General features: G+C 35.6%; 3 protein-coding genes across 3 annotated transcripts in view; all 3 read left to right on the top strand.

The window, feature by feature from the left end:
* The first annotated feature begins 2,185 nt into the window (after positions 1-2,185).
* LOC112099544 lies at positions 2,186-3,065 on the top strand. Its single transcript, XM_024186947.1, has 2 exons — positions 2,186-2,797; positions 2,883-3,065. The coding sequence occupies exons 1-2, from the start codon at positions 2,186-2,188 to the stop codon at positions 3,063-3,065; spliced, it is 795 nt and encodes a 264-aa protein (XP_024042715.1).
* A 364-nt stretch (positions 3,066-3,429) lies between these two features.
* On the top strand, positions 3,430-4,625 carry LOC112099543. The gene is made up of 6 exons (XM_024186946.1): positions 3,430-3,447; positions 3,492-3,548; positions 3,634-3,804; positions 3,890-4,321; positions 4,408-4,501; positions 4,600-4,625. The coding sequence occupies exons 1-6, from the start codon at positions 3,430-3,432 to the stop codon at positions 4,623-4,625; spliced, it is 798 nt and encodes a 265-aa protein (XP_024042714.1).
* Positions 4,626-13,935: 9,310 nt separating this feature from the next.
* The window catches only part of LOC18047300 (formin-like protein 20), an 18,669-nt gene continuing 15,512 nt past the window's right edge, over positions 13,936-17,092 (top strand). Inside the window, 4 exon segments of the mRNA XM_024186945.1 lie at positions 13,936-14,647; positions 15,335-16,035; positions 16,119-16,340; positions 16,418-17,090. Coding sequence (XP_024042713.1) covers positions 14,575-14,647; positions 15,335-16,035; positions 16,119-16,340; positions 16,418-17,090 — 1,669 coding nt within the window. The 5' untranslated portion in view covers positions 13,936-14,574.

The raw sequence follows: 17,092 nt of genomic DNA, 5'->3' as shown, positions 1-17,092 counted from the left end.
TGTTAGAATCAAACAAGGGTGGGTGACTGGGCGTACACATTGTGAGTACTCAATATTTTTTGTTAGGGTTAAGCTGTTATGGTGATTGCTTGGTAAAAATGAGTAATTACCAAACTCTTTTTAAGCAATTTAAAGCATGTTATTACTTAGAGTATATATATATATATATATATATATATATATATATATATATATACCTAAATCATATGTGAATCAGTTTTAAAATAATTCGACACATGATACGTGATTCTTATTGTAAATCGTGGTGGATTCCACCAAATAATACTCTCCCATTATCTTCTTTATTGCTCTCCCCATTATTCTTTTTTATAATTAACAATCCTAAATGTTCCACCCACTAATGACTATATATATTACCCTTCTTTTGCTAATGAAAACGCGCAATTTTCATTTTTTCTTGAAAGTATTTTCCTCTTATTTCTTCAATCTTCGTCTCTCTATTATTTAAACATCATTTGTTCAGATATCATTTTTAAATATTTGCTTATATTCGATTCCTTTAAATTATAACATCCATTCCCTCCAATTCATAACAATTTTCAAAATTTATTAGATGAATGTGAGATGATATCATATGGTACACTTTGTTGGAAATAGAGGCCAGGCAACAAGCAAATTCTCTATGTCTGAGTGTGGTCACGCATGTAATTCAAGATTTTGAAAGAAGAGGTCGGTCCATCAATGTTAATGATAAAAGTATGAAGGGACTAGGGGAGGGACCAATAATGGCCCAGCATGTCACAATATGTGTGGACCTGTTGTTTATGGAGGTTGCTATGTAACCTACACACCCAAAGCAAAGAGCACACGTGTCCTACAGAAAAAGCAATGCAAAGCGAGGTTGGGGGGGTTGGCTGAAGCAGCTCTGTAAGTTACAGATGCTGTAACTTAGCCAGCTCCAGTTGTTTATTATTTGATAGAAAACGAGTTCACATCATCCTTCATTGCTATCAATTAATTAAGAAAAGTGATTATGCTCCAAAAAGCACTTTTGCGGTAACCATGATTATTTGTAACAACCAAAATGATGGTAGTCTCACAACAAGTTACTGTTTCATTTCATCCCCAGTTGATCATTTCATTTCTCGCTCTCATAATCTACCCCATGAAGGGGCTATGAATGAATTTTTTTTTTAACATTTTGACAGTTCCTCTGTCAAAGAATTCTACTAATACAATATAAACTGAGGCTGCTGCACGTGTCATACATGGAGTGGCTGCCATAAATTGTACTGGACTCGATTTGTCAAGATCATCATCCATCATCCGGCCACCCAGCCCACTGACCTCAAAATGTTTGACCGAATTCACACCACACGGGTGCCGGCCGCGTGGATCCAGATGAGTCATAAGTTTTGGGGAAATTTACACTAATAACCAAAAAAACTTTGCTTTTTTTCATCTTAACCCCCCAAAAATATTTCTATCAACATTAGCCATTAAACAACATTTGAGTCCAAAATACCCCTCCCTCATCTCTTCCCCAACACTCTCTTTCTCTCATCTCTCCCAAACCGATCCAACTCCCATCATCGGCGGCGACATCAACCCCGTCGGCGGCGGCTCCATCTCTCACCGGCATCCGATCTACGATCCACAACCTTCAACAAAACCTAGGTTAGTCATTTTTCTTATTTTCATTAATTTAAAATGAGATTTTAGAATAATAATAGTTATAGCTTGAGATTGATAATGGTGGTGATGATGTTTGTGGTGGTTGGTGGTGTTTGGGAGTACTGTTTTTGATTTTGGAGTGATTGCGCTTAATTTTGGGGGTGGGGAGGGAGGGGGGCAGGGCGCGCGCCGGCGCCCATCGCTGGGCAGCAGCGCGCGCCCATGCGCGGCCTGCGGTCGCACCAAATCTGGTGCGACAGCAAGCCTCACGCACCAGATTGGTGCGAGAGTTTTTTGGAGCGACAGGCGCCTGTCGCACCAAAAAATTAGAGTTTTTTTTTTTACGAGTTAATTTTTTATTTCTGTAAATATAATGTAATAATTTTATAAATATTACAGATACATGGCGAAATCAGAATCACCGGATATTGAAGTAGGCAAGATGTATTTTCGTTATGCTGATCACTTTCCTGGTCGAATTTCGAGCATGTGTATGTTATCTTCGGTCGTAAAAGCTATCGAGGAAAAATTAACAAACCGGCAGTTGAGTATGTTCAAAAAGGATATATTTGGGCATTTCTTGGAGTGTCGAAGTTTTCCATTTAGTGGGGTAATTTTGCATAATCTTTTACTGCGTCAAGTGGCCCATGAAGAAGATAGCCGTGAGGATCAGTTATGGTTTCAAATTGGTAAGCATTTGATTCGCTTGTCAATTGTCGAATGGTGCTTGGTTACTGGACTTTCATTTGGTGTTGATACCAATGAAAAAAATGATGAAATGGAGCAGAGGCTACGGAATACGTATTTTGGTGGTGTGCATCGTAAGATTAATGTGAAGCAATTTGATGCCGTATTTAAGGAGTTGAATTTCGAGGAAATAGACGATATGGACGCATTAAAGATTGCGATGTTTTATTTTGCGGACAGAGTACTAAATGCAAGAAAAAATCACTGTCAAATTAATTTCGATTGGCTTGACCAAGTTGATGATATTCAGTACTTCCGAAAGCGTCCATGGGGTCTATTGTCGTGGGAAATGATTTATGAGAGTCTTGACAATGCACTGTTCGAAAAAGACGAGAAATTTAAGAAGACTCGGTTGAAAAATCCAGATCATAATATTGAAAAATACAATCTTTACGGATTTACGTCTGGGGTGCAGGTGCTTTTTTTTGTTTATTAATAAGTTTTATAGTATTAAATATTTGATAGTTGTTTTATTTGATTTTTCACTTTGGTTGTTGTAGGCTTGGATTTATGAAGCAATCGGAGGGTTACCATCAACATGGGTCGTCAAAACGAAGAGTAAGATTCCCCGCATTCTGCAATGGAAGCCTATGGCGTCTTCGAGAATCAACTTTGCGGAGGTTTATTCGTTCTTCAACGACGAATCTCGTCTTGTAAGTAATATGTATTACTTATTTTTTTAACTTTACTAAATTTAAGTTGGGTTTACTTACTTAAATTTTTCAATTAAATTTATGACAGACGGATGTTTTACAAACTCTTGAGCCAAATTCAAAGGAGAGTAGCAGAAAATATTGGCTCTCTGTGAAGGATTACTTGCCAAGCATTCCAGACTGGGTTCATAAGGTCGGTATACTGTAAGTACAAAAATTTTTTTTATCGAAATTTTTGACTTTTCATTTAGTAATTTTAAATGATACTTTATACAGCACCAACCCTCAATCAACGCGATGCCGTCGGTTACAAGACAATCGGACGAGCATGACGATCATGACGACATACCAAACCCAATACCAGAGCAGCGTCATGACACTTTTGAGCAGCGTCATGACGCTTTTGAGCAGCGTCATGACGCTTTTGAGCAGCGTTATGACACTTTTGAGGATGAGGTGGCTGTTGATGACCAGCAGCAAACAGACAACTCTGATGACGCACGGGATTCTGAGGTTATAAATAATATACGATATTTTTCACTTTGGTTATTATTTTTTTATTGTTATTCTAAAGTTTTATTTTTTTCTTTTGTATTAGTCGAGGACAAAGCAGTTTAATGATTACGTACGACGACGGCTGGATAAGATTGATCGTAACGTGTATGAAATAAAGTCAGAATTAAAAGATTTTAAAGAAACCGTTGTTGGCTTCATCGACACATTTTCTAAACGTCCAAATAAGGATTCTCCCACTGCACGCTCGTATGCGGTAAGCTAATTTATATTAAATAATTATGTTCGTTTAACTTTTAATTTGATAATTATTTAATATGTTCTTTTTGGCGATTGTACAGGCCCCGGATGACTATGGAGTGTATACTGACGTGGGCAATGAAAATTTGTCTACGCCCACGTCATTGGTTAGTTTCTACGGGGATGTTAGTGGGGAGAGCGTGCAGGTGTTCACAGAGGTGCCTCCGGGCGTTAGTAAGTTCGGCCGCGCGTACATACCGTCGTATGTTTATAACAGTCCTTACATGATTCCTCCGGTCAGGCGAGGACAGAACGTCCGGAGGTTACCTCGACCCCAAATCATGGAGCATGCGATTGACATGAGTACGAGTGTGGATGTAAATCCGCTGAGAGGATTGGAGGACTCTAGTTGGTTTGCTGAGTTTGATCGATGGTTCACTGGTGATATCAGAGTCCGCCGGAACGTCCAGCACCCGCGGTCATTCTTTCAAATAATTTTGGGGACAGCTTCGATGGGATGGCTAGGCGATGAGGTATTTATATTTTCCTCGTGGTGTATACTGTTGTGTATTTGTGTATAATTTTTTTTTTAAATCGTAATATTTCTGTTTCTCTACAGCATATTCACGAGTATCTCCGCTTGATTAGCGGGAAACAACGGCAGTATCCAAATGCCTTACTCCAACGTGTCACATACGGACACATTTTTTTGGGTAACGTGCCGACAAAACTTACAAATACTATTTAATTTCTTTAATTATTGCCTTTAAGTTTAATTAATTTATGCATTTCTTGGTTATCTATGTACTAGGTGTTCTTGAATCAGTTATGGAATAACGGGAATTGTGCAGTCGATTCAATGGTATTCGACGACCGCTTGAATAGTTATCTGTGTGGGCGACAGCACACAATGTCAAAATCAATGACGGATGTCGATATGGTATGTATTTTATTACATTTCACATGTTCTATAATGAAAATATTCGAGGAGTTGTTTTTTCTTTGTTGTATTTCAATTTCATATATAACGAACATGTTTTTAAATTTTTATATGCAGTTACTCATCCCTGTTAACTTGGACGGCGCGCATTGGGTACTAGCACGAGTTGACTTTCGGAAAAATAAAGTCTGGATTTATGACTCATTACTCACATTTCGCGACGACAAAAGGTACAAGTTGAAATTCAAGCCACTTGAAGTTATATTCCCTCGCTGGTTGGAATATGTTGGCTTCTACAATATACGACCTGAGTTGCGGAGTGAAGACCCGTGGAAAGTTATCGCAGTTAAGAGCGCGCCACAACAAGAGCCTGGAACTGGCGATTGCGGTGTTTTTGTATTGATGGTTACGATGTATTTAATGTTCGGGCTTGCATGAATTTCATCTGGAACTGGTGGGTATACCTGCAGCTCCTGAATTTCATCTGGAACTTCCCAATCAGCCACATCACCAACTGGCTCCACTGGTTGTGCATAAGCCATCGCCAACGATTCTGTAGTGTAAAAGTCCGAGCAAAGGTTAATAAAATCCACCCGGTGTGTTAGACACGCCGCAATTGCATGAGCACACACAAGCTGATCAAGCTGAAACACTCTGCAGGAGCAAGTTCTCTTTTGCAAGTCAACCAACCCTTCCTTAAGCCCACCGCCTATAACTTGAAAGCGATGCGGAGACACCGGCCGAACTATCATTCTTTCAGCTATAGTTCTCCTCTCAGTGACTATTTCATCCGCCCATGTTGTTAGCCGAGTAGTCATGGATTCAGCCACAATTTTTCTATCATAAAACCATTGCTGCAATGTTTTCCTGAAGTGATCAACAAGATGAGTAACAGGAAATTTTCGAGGTTCCCTCATGAAAGCATTAACACTCTCCGCGATGTTGGTGGTAAGAATGTTGTACCTCCTACCTTCAAACTGAGACCTTGCCCAATTACACGTACCGACATTATTTTCTAGGTAATCAGCCGCACCCGAGTGGATCATCCACAACCCTTCAAGTTGTCTCTTAAATTCCTCGTGGCCATATGCTTTTGCTGCATTAATAAAGGCAGGCTCAAATTCATCCCAAAGAGCTTTGGACATTCTAAATTGTGACTTAATGTTACCTTTGACGTGGTAAAAACAAACGCCATGAGTTGCATTGTGAAATACTTTAAGAACGGCTCTCCTTATGGCAGTGCATCGATCAGAGATAATTACCAACTCAGGTCTATCACCAATCACTCCATGTAACTTCATCATAAACCATTCCCAAGCATCATTATTTTCTGAATCCATGATCCCAATGGCTAACGGATACAATTGATTGTTACCATCAAGACATGTTGCCACGAACATGCTTCCACGATATAATCCCTTCAGATGAGTACCATCTACAGCAATGACAGGCCGAATGTACTGCATAAACCCCTTGATGGAAGATCCGAGTGCTACAAAATAGTACAAGAAATTACCATCTCCATCCTGCTCGAGGTGAGTGACTGTACCCTCATTCGCTGTAGTTAGTACGTGAGAGTATTTAGGGAGCAAGTTGTATGACTCTGCAGGGTTGCCGCGTACTATTTCAAGACCAACTTCTCTCGCCCTATATGCCTGCTGGTATGTTAACTGAACACCGTATTCTTGTTGCATATCTGCTCTTATGTCATTGGGAGTATAAATCCTCTTATCTTGAATATATTTTTCTGCGATAATATGACCGACAACCCGGCTCCTTAGTTGATGACGTCCATCAACCAATACCTCATTATGACAAGTGTGTACATTATCAATTCTCTTCACCACCCAAGGAACATGTTGCTCGTTCGAACTTCTAGTTGCTCGAATATGCCATTTACATGATTCTGAACAACAGTGAGCCTCGAAACGTGTCGTAGTAGACCGTGCAATCTTAAAATCAAACTTATCTCTAAAGGCCACCTTGCGTAGTTGTAATATAAGCTCATTCTTCTCAGCAAATAGCTTACCCACGCTGATATCATCTGAGTCACAACTGCTAACAAAGCTTGGAGCAACCATGTTCGAAGGTAAAGTTGGAGCAAGACTTGTAAGGGGGTCAATTCTCCTTCTCGATCGAACCATAGAAGGAATAGGTCTATTGCCTCTGTTATTCATAGGAGTATTGTCTTCACACTCATCCTCATCCTGAAACGACGGAACATTCGAAGGACCGGCTCCTCCATCATCACCATCATTATTGAAACGAGTGCCCCGCCTTGTATTATTAGAAGGTTCTGCACAAACATTATCCCCCTCTGTCTCATTATGAAAATCATCATTGTCCCGAAAATCATTGTTGTGATACGGAGAATATTGTTGCTCCAACGACGTTGTTATTGGAAATACCGTTGCTCCAACATCCTGTAACGTAACGCCATTATCATCAATGTTGTCATAATTGTCGTGGATTGGAGAGTAATATTGCTGCAGCGATATTGTCCTTGGCAACACCTCTTCATCATTATCGGGGCCAGACATATTTGCTCTAAACGAAGTTTCTGTATCGACATGTGGCTCAATACCTTCGCTCGGAACTCGAGGTGATGTGGTCACGAATATAGGAATGCATCCAAAATTAGCTACGTCAGATGCCATATGCAACACAACCCTCACCATTTCATCATCACATATATCCATGGGCATTGCACATATACGATATAATGTGTTACTAGACCTCAAAGTTGTCTTCATTGTGATACTATAGTCATTACGATTTATTTTTAACACCTCATATACTCTTGTCAATAACTGATCAAACATGTAATTTTTTCCAACCAAAAAAGCTCGATTTTTACCATTCACGTACTCCATACAGCCATTCTCTAATGTCTCCCACCAACCATCGTAACACAATTCAAGTACAACTGAATCCATTAAGCCTGAAATTAAAAAAAAATATTTTATTTCAGTCCTAATTAAAATAATACAATTTTAATAAATCTCCAAGAGTGGGTGCGACAGGCAACCTGTCGCCCGAAGCTTGGTGCGACAGGCACCTGTCGCACCAAGTTTTGCTGCGACAGGCAGCCTATCGCACCAAGTTTTGCTGCGACAGGCAGCCTGTCGCACCAAGTTTTGCTGCGACAGGCAGCCTGTCGCCAGATTCAGATTCACCCGACTCAGTTCAGTAAGTTCAGAAAATAATTCATACCAGTAAGTGACGTCGATTTGTGTTGAATTTGGATAGATTATGATCGGATATCACTTTTACAGTTGTCTTTTGCGGTCGCCGTTGGCTTATGATTCAAGAATGAAAAGCTGCTTTTGGTTTGGCGAGATAGGAGAAACAATGTTGGTTTTGTTCTGTAAAGAAGGGTAATTTGGGAAGAAAGGCTTGTGTTTGGCTAATGTTGATAGAAAAAAGTTGAGAGGGTTAATTACGAAAATAATAAAATATTAATGGTTATTTTTGTAAATTTCCCTAAGTTTTGGGGATCTGTTGACACACTAATTAATCATGTGATCAAAATGCCAAGCGGATTAATCCCGCCGTGACTGTAAGAAGAAAAAGGAAGACTTGTTTCATTCGGTTGCTTTATTAATGCAGTACTTGTGTCTTGGAATACGACACGTGATCTCAATTATTATTTTATACTTCTATGAACGACGGACGGTAACATTAAATATAAAAATAGAGAGAGAAAGAAAATGCAAAACCAGAGAATTCTTTTTCTTTTTTTTTTAATTACCCTTTAGCAAATAGATTGGGAAAAAAATATTTGATTAATTCGAATCAAGCGGTCTTTATTTTTCAATCATTCTTAGGATCCAATTTATACTGTTGTTGGGAAATAGTATACAGTCAATTTTATTTCACAATTATAAATTTTTTTATTAATATAAAAATAGTATTCTATAAAATTTTGAATGACAGTATTATTTTTTTTTAAATTGCTCATGAACAAATTAATTGAGAAAAAAATTAATATTTGATGAATTAGAATCAAGAGTTCTTATTTTTCAACCAGTCGTGGGCCTTATTTAAAATTAAGATTGAAACATTATAAGCAATTAATTAATAAGTTTTGATAAAAATGGTGCCTAGTATATTTCTTAAAAGCTACATATTTCATAAGTTTTTCCGTTTTGACAATAGCTTCTAAAAGTAAGTAGGAAGTCACTTTTTACGAGCAACTTATGCACAAATAGATAATTATATCTTTATTTTTATAAACCCCAAAATGTAAATGAAAGACAATTAAAATTTATATTTATTTTGTTCATTATATAATAAAGGGAGATTGCTAGTTTTCCCATTGAAATCAATAAATACAACTTGTATTTCTTATTTTAATTTTAATTTATGTAATTTATTTAATTAATAATAAATACGAATAAAAGTGTATTTTAAAAAAAAGAATAATACTATAAAAGCATAGTGTCATGGAGGTTTTTAGCTATTATGAAAATAGTAGGGGTTGAATAGTATATGTTAATTTTCATAAGAGAAACTGACAATCTCTCTATAATAAAACTGCATTTTCGTAATAAAATTTTGCCAAATGCATGTACTTTGCTTTCAAACTTGCAACAACTATAACAATACAATTTACTAAACACCAAGCTATCTTTTTTAATTAACAACTTATTTCATCTGCATAGTAGTATTTCATCAATTATCACAATTCTAAATTAGCCCTTATGGTTCACTTGATACTATTATGGGGAAATATTTACTAAATGTTTGCAATTACATTTTTTTAATTAAGATGATTTTATCCAATATTTGTTTGATTAAAAAATATATATAATCATTTTACTACTTTTGTCAACACTATTATTTAGAATTTATTTTTAATAAGTTCAATAAATTTTATCTATTTATTTTTACAACACCTCAATACCCTATGTACTTTTAAATCATGAGATTAAATATCACTAAACTTTGACCGTTGAAGCTCCACATATACATTAATTTTTCTTTTTCATTTTTTGCATTACTTAGAGCCAATTTCGTAATATTGAGGTTTTTTAAAAAAATTGTTAACTGCACCACATAAATAATCAATTGTGAAGAGAATTAATTAAACATTTAGTAAAATTTCTTTTAAAAATACTATGAATTTTAAAGTAGTCGTATGTGTTTGATAAATTTCTATAGGAATATAAATTACTAAATTGAACATAATGTTGAATAAAAATTATTAAAATATTTTTACAGTGTAATCTAATAATTGATATCTAAAATAAATATTTTATACTATTGATTTACTTTTTTTATATTGTTATGTCAATATAATTGATAATAATAATAATATCTTTGAGGTTAATGATTTTATTTCCCAGTTAGCAATAATAATTTTAAATTTTTATAATATATATGAGGATATGTGTGTGTGTGTGTGTGAAATTATTTTAAATATAAAACTAATTTTTAAAATCAGATTTTAACAACCATCCCTTCCTTATTTTTCAAAATTTACTGTCAAATGGGTGATTGATTTTGTTAAAAATATTTTTAAAAGAAATTGTCAAATATAAAAATTAATCTTTAACATTTTAAAATTACTTTAAGAACTCAAAAAAAAAACAATTTCAAGCGGGCCCTTGAACATATCGGCTTTAGTATCGACCGTTGAAGTGTTTGGATTCGTCCGTCTACAAATTATATAAGAAATAAATAATTTTTAAATAGCAAAAAAATACGAAACTTGTTCAAGAAACAAACTTTACTATCTATACATTTTCATTTATTTATATATACGAATGAAACTTTGATTCTACGGTTTTCACCCTTTACCCTTACTCTATAGTTACTTTTACACCGTCCATCACTTTGACCATACGTAAGTAGTTAGTTCAATTAAACGGTGATTATCAAAAGGAGGCCTGCTTGCTACCGACTTTTAGGAGAAATATTCCAGTACTCCGAGAGTCCGAGGCTCTCACAGATCACAAATTCACAACAGTGGTCCTAATGTCCGACTCCTATCAATAGATTGATTATTACCCAAATCACATTTCACAAAGCATATGATGGACAAAAACGCAGTTGATAAAAGATGCGACCACGTGAGCAATGATGCAGTGCCAATAATAATAATAATAATAATCAACAGACAAAGCCACAGTGGAATGTCACTTTAGGATATAAAAGGAAGAAAAAAGAAACGTTTCGTGGAGTCGATAAGAAGATCATAAGATGTGATGGTGATCGAATTCGTATCGTGGGCCATGTTAAAGTTGCAATGGCAATATAGCGTTTGGTAACACTACCAAGCAAGAAGCTCGGGAGAGTGTGCTGTGGGAGACGACCGGTGAGATAAAGAAAGAGAGCTTTGGATTTTTTCTTGGACTCTTGGGTGCACTTACTTGCTGCTTGCTATTTGCTATTTGCTAAACGACGAAGAAGAAGACGAGCAGCCTTTTTCCACGCCACTCGATCGACTTTTCAGATTGTAGTCCCACTTGCTCCAAAGTGAAATTTGCAGACACATTTTTTTTTATTACACGATACTATTGCTCATATTATAACTCATATTACATAAGAATATAATTGATATTTACAAATCAGATTATTACTGAGATCAACTTACATCAATGATAATTAAGCTCTGCCTAGATTTTAACCCTCACAAATATTTGAGAAATGTCTACTCCTCACTCATGGGTAAGGAAGAGGACTGTCTTTACTCAATTTTTAATTGAGAAAGAAAATACCCCCACAATACTTTTGTGGGGGTTCGAACTGCTGCCGTCCAACTTGGAGGGCAGCAGCCCTAAAGGCCGAGTGGCTATTTGCAGACACATCTTTGGTTGCCGTTATAATGGATAATTAACATTGGTTTTCTTCAATTTTTTTTTGTTAATAAAAATTCTTTTCTTACCCTTTTATTTATTTTTCTTGCTCCTCTAAAAACACTGTTTCATGTAATTTCCCATATTTTTGAATGGAATACGATTTTACGAATTTCTTTGAAATTTTTTTAATTTTTTTCTGAATTCTCAATAAGTAATTTACCGCTAATAAAACATAAAAAAAATTATATAGTATTACTCGTGGTATGTTTAGTCGAAAGTTGAAAATAAATTATATAATTTGATATAATTAATGCTGTAACTTTCTCTTTAAAAAACAATTAATATTATAAGTCATTTATCTATCATGACCTACCCACAAAATGAAGTTGTGCTTTAATTTGATTTAATTGAGGTAAACTTTGGATAAAATATTATTCTAAATTGTACATTTTTATAAGGAACATGATTCCATCTCCCCGATAAATGCCATAAACAAGTGACAGTTAGTTGATATATGCATTTCATCTACATAATTATTGCTCATATGGCACATAATTAAATTTGTCTTAGCTCTCAGCCTTCATATATTGAAGCTGCCATACTAGCTCCTTGTAATACAAAGTGCCTGATCCAAGCTTTCATGATTACTAACCTAAAATTATTGTTAGTTTGTCAATACATTGATTTATTTCTAAAGAATACAAATGCTTACAATTTATAAATGCCAGGGACTAATTAATATCTCATTGCTATATTATGGTATTAATTGTGGAGGGCATTCCACTAAACTGCCAAAAGAGTAATGTTAGATATTTTAAAATTTCATTCCAAGTAATGTGATTTCTGATGTATCATTTATTAAGTGGTTAATAATTTTTCATAAATTTAAATGAATTAATTATATTGTCTCACCAATTAATAAATGAATACCACATAGTTTAAGATGAAATTTTAGAATGCATAATATTATTATTGCTAAAAAAATCTATAATTTTTTTTTAAAAAGAAGGCTTCTCAACAACAACAATAATAATAATAATAATAATAAGAGAAATTATCCACCGTCCATCCGTTTTTTTTCAATTTTTTCAAAAATACACAATTTTTTTTTTTTTTGCTAGAATCCACCTGAAATTACATTTTTTTTCACTTTTCCACTTCCGTTTAGAGACCGTTAAGAAAACTAACGGAATATTATGTAAAAGATTTTTTCACCCTCAAATGTAAAAGATAAATTATCCACTGACCACCTTTTTTTTTCATATTTTTTTAAAAATATACAATTCTTAATTTTTTTTCAATAATAATAATAATAATAATAATAAGAGAAATTATCCACCGTCCATCTGTTTTTTTTCAATTTTTTCAAAAATACACAATTCTTTTTTTTTTTTTGCTAGAATCCACCTGAAGTTACATTTATTTTCACTTTTTCACTTCCGTTTGGAGACCGTTAAGAAAACTAACGGAATATTATGTAAAAGATTTTTTCACCCTCAAATGTAAAAGATAAATTATCCACTGACCACCTTTTTTTTTTTTTTACTGAACTCCACTTAAAGTTATATTGTTTTGCACCTTTCCACCATTATGTCGTTGTGAAATGAAAATTTTACCCTTATGATATCAGCAAAGTTCTAACAATATTATAACAAGAATGGACCAATGAAAAAATGTTAACTTTAAGTAGGGCGTTGCAAAAAAAAAACATTTGTGTATTTTTAAAAAACAGTGAAAAAATAGATCGACGGTGGATAATTTTCCTAATAATAATAATAATAATAAAAGAAGCAATGTTGGACTTCTAAAAATGAAATTATTAAAATTAGAATGCTATTCCAAGTTTTGATTTAATTTTCATAATTTTTCATGTATAAATAAAATTTTCTATTATGGTAAATTTATTGATCAATTTTATAAAATAAAAAACATTTGGTTTGAATTAAAAAAAGGGCCCAGTTTACAAAATTTCCAAAATATTTTTGTTAAGTTTTAGATTTTTAGTATTGTTAACATCGAATTCGAAAAATAATCGTATAAAATATGTTCAAATCAATTATTTTTCTACTATTTTTTCACTGTTTTTTAAAAATACACAAATGTTTTTTTTTTTTGCAGCGCCCTACTTAAAGTTAACATTTTTTCATTGGTCCATTCTTGTTATAATATTTTTCTACTACTATTTAACAAATAATGAGTCCACACAATTTATGTGGTTGTTGTTGAGTGTGTATGTTATATTAATTGTAACATAGCATTTGCCTCATTATTATTATTTTACTATTTTACCCGCAGCATCGCTCTGAAAAAAGGCCCCCGGACATATCTCACGCGCTTTATCTCCTTGTCGAAACCTGGACATACAAACACCAAAACTCTCTCTCTCTGTGTCATGTCCCTTTCAATTCGCATCCACGTTTCACGCCACGTCAGATGTCGCTGGTCCACGAAGCCAACCAAACTTTATTCAGGAAGAGAAGAAGCGTAGTGGACTGATAAAAGAGAAGAAACAAAGGAAGAGAAAAAATTGTCTATCTATTCTATACACGCACACAGATATACATACATTATAACATGCTCATCTTCTCTGTCTTGCTCTTCATGTGATTATTATTTTTAATTTTTTATATAAAATTTTTAATCCTGAAATTCTCTTCAAAATTTTCCCTGCAAAAATTTATCATAATCATCGTCATCATTATCACCTACTGTCACTTCTCTTACTCTCTCTAGAACATTTCACATTTCCACGCCGAAGGAAAAGAATAAGATAGCTCTCTCTTTTCATATTTGTCTTTCCGTAATTTGAATTTTGATTTTCACATTCCATCGGATTTTGGGAATTATCAGTCGGATCCATTTTGACATTTCTGGGTTATGCTCAATTTCGCTGCATTTGTGTAACGGGCTTCTGCACGTGTCGGTCCTGGATTGGTGAAGACAGCGGGATCTGCGTCGGAGCAACTGGGGATCATGATGATCTATTTGTCGGTTTAGCGAATCAACGGTTTGGATCCGATCGGAGGACAAACAGCGCCATCGCATGGCGCTGTTTAGACGATTCTTTTACCGGAAGCCGCCGGATCGGCTTCTTGAGATCTCCGAGCGTGTCTACGGTACCGTTTTTGTCATTTCAATTTGATGTTCAAAACTTTTTAACTTCGTTGAATCCAGAATGTGTTGTTGATTGCGTAATTGGTTTACGTTTTGCTTGAATTTTGAAGTTGGCTAGGCCGAGCTGTTGCAATGCATTGGGGAAATTATGCTAATATTGTGATGTTTTTGTTCTTCGTGAATGCACATTTTGGATTTACATAATTTGCTTTGAATTTAGGGTTAGCGTTCATGAGGGTGAGATATGAGTTGAGGCTGAGCAGTTAAGTTGCAGAGGAGTTGAAGAATTGAATTAGAGTACATACATTTTGGTTGCTTAAGTAGTGCAATTCCCTTTAGCATTATCAAATGTGGAGTCCATCTGTCCATGTATTTACCATATGAAGCAGAAATTGATATCAGAAGAATTAAAGTTCTAAGCATGTGTTTGAAGAAAACAAATTAACTCTCGCTGGGGAGCTGGAATTTTTTATGGCGTTAAAGTTCTCTGTGTTTTTTGCATGACAGGCTTCTGTTTTGTATATCTACAATATCTGTTTGTTGGGGGAAAAAGTTTGTTCTTACCAAATGAATCTAATGTCTGATTTTGGAAAGTTTATGTAGTTTTTATTGTTGTATATTTTGATATTTTTGGGGCAGGTTTCTGTCAATTTTAATGATTCTTCCTACTTTTTTTCTATGATTTGCAGTGTTTGACTGTTGCTTCTCCACTGATGTCCTGGAAGAAGATGATTATAAGTCGTACATGGGAGGGATTGTGGCACAGCTACAAGACCACTTCCCTGATGCTTCTTTCATGGTTTTTAACTTCAGAGAAGGGGAGAAGCGGAGCCAAATTTCAGACATATTGTCTCAGTATGACATGACAGTAATGGATTATCCTCGTGAATATGAGCATTGTTCTTTGCTGCCACTGGAGATGATCCACCATTTCCTTCGATCCAGTGAAAGCTGGTTGTCCTTGGAGGGGCAACAAAATGTACTGTTGATGCACTGTGAGAGAGGAGGATGGCCTGTGCTTGCATTCATGCTTGCTGGTCTTCTGCTATACCGGAAACAATACACTGGGGAGCTGAAGACTCTGGAGATGGTCTACAAGCAAGCTCCTAGAGAACTACTTCATCTTTTATCTCCTCTAAACCCACAGCCGTCCCAACTGAGATACCTTCAGTACATTTCTAGAAGGAATTTGGGTTCTGATTGGCCTCCATCTGATACGCCTCTACTTCTGAATTGCCTGATACTTAGGGTCCTTCCGATTTATGGGGGAAATGGTTGCAGGCCAGTTATACGTGTTTATGGCCAGGACTCGAAAATACCGGCCAATAGAAGCTCCAAACTTCTGTTCTCAACTTTTAAATTCAAAACAAATGTCCGCCACTATCTACAGGTGATACTTAGGTTATATCTCGCCCAATGAAACTCAAAAGATGATTAAGCTAATTAATAACGCTTTCTTAATGAAAACTGCAGGATGAATGTGCACTGGTAAAAATAGATATCTATTGCCGAGTTCAAGGGGATGTTGTTATTGAGTGCGTCCATTTGGAGGATGATCTAGTACGTGAGGAGATGATGTTCAGAGTCATGTTTCACACAGCTTTTGTGAGATCAAATATGTTGATGCTTAACAGGGATGAAGTTGATGTCTTGTGGGATGCCAAGGACCAGTTTCCGAAGGATTTTAGAGCAGAGGTAGGTTTTTGTTAGTCTTATGTAACTGCTGTTTTCTCAAGCTGTAGGAGTTGAATACATACTCATATCTGTATCAGGTGCTTTTTTCGGATGCTGATGCTGTTGTGCCTAATCTCACTACAGTCGCGGCAGTTGAAGATGGGGTTGAGACAGAAAGTGCTTCACCCGAGGAATTCTTTGAGGTGGAAGAGATCTTCAGCAATGTGGTAGATGGTCAGGAGGCAAAGGGAGAGAATGATTCTCAAATAGTTCATGACGGTATACCGAGTGATACAGACCTTAAAGAAGTTTGGACGGAGGCTGTTGATCCTCTTTCGTTTCAAGATTGTGCATCTGATGATAGGAATTACAAACATGATGTGAAGGTGGATCCTAATACAGATACAGTGAAGGATATTGCAGTGGATGATGTGAAGTACACTCTGAGTGAGAAAGTGGACTCTGATATTCATGCTGTGAAAGATATAACCGTGGATGATGGGGATATCAAGTTGGATCCCATGGTAATTGCTGCGAATGTGCTGAGAAACATTGAAACCAAAGAGTTAACTGGACATGTGTGTGACAAATTGGAAGTGATTGAAGATAAAAGTGATAGTGAAGATGCTGCTGTGCTGAAGAATTCGGAATCTAAACTGCTGAGACAAAAATCTGATAAAGTGCCTCCACCAGCCCCCAAGAAACAGCCTATGCAAAACACAAAACCAGCTGCAGATACAGTTGTTAAACAAAAGATTAAACCACAAGAACTT

Source organism: Citrus clementina, unplaced genomic scaffold (assembly GCF_000493195.1).
Source record: "Citrus clementina cultivar Clemenules unplaced genomic scaffold, Citrus_clementina_v1.0 scaffold_3, whole genome shotgun sequence".
Classification (NCBI taxonomy): Eukaryota; Viridiplantae; Streptophyta; class Magnoliopsida; order Sapindales; family Rutaceae; genus Citrus; species Citrus x clementina.
Note: the sequence above shows the minus strand (reverse complement) of the source record. Positions and strands in the feature narration are given on the sequence as shown.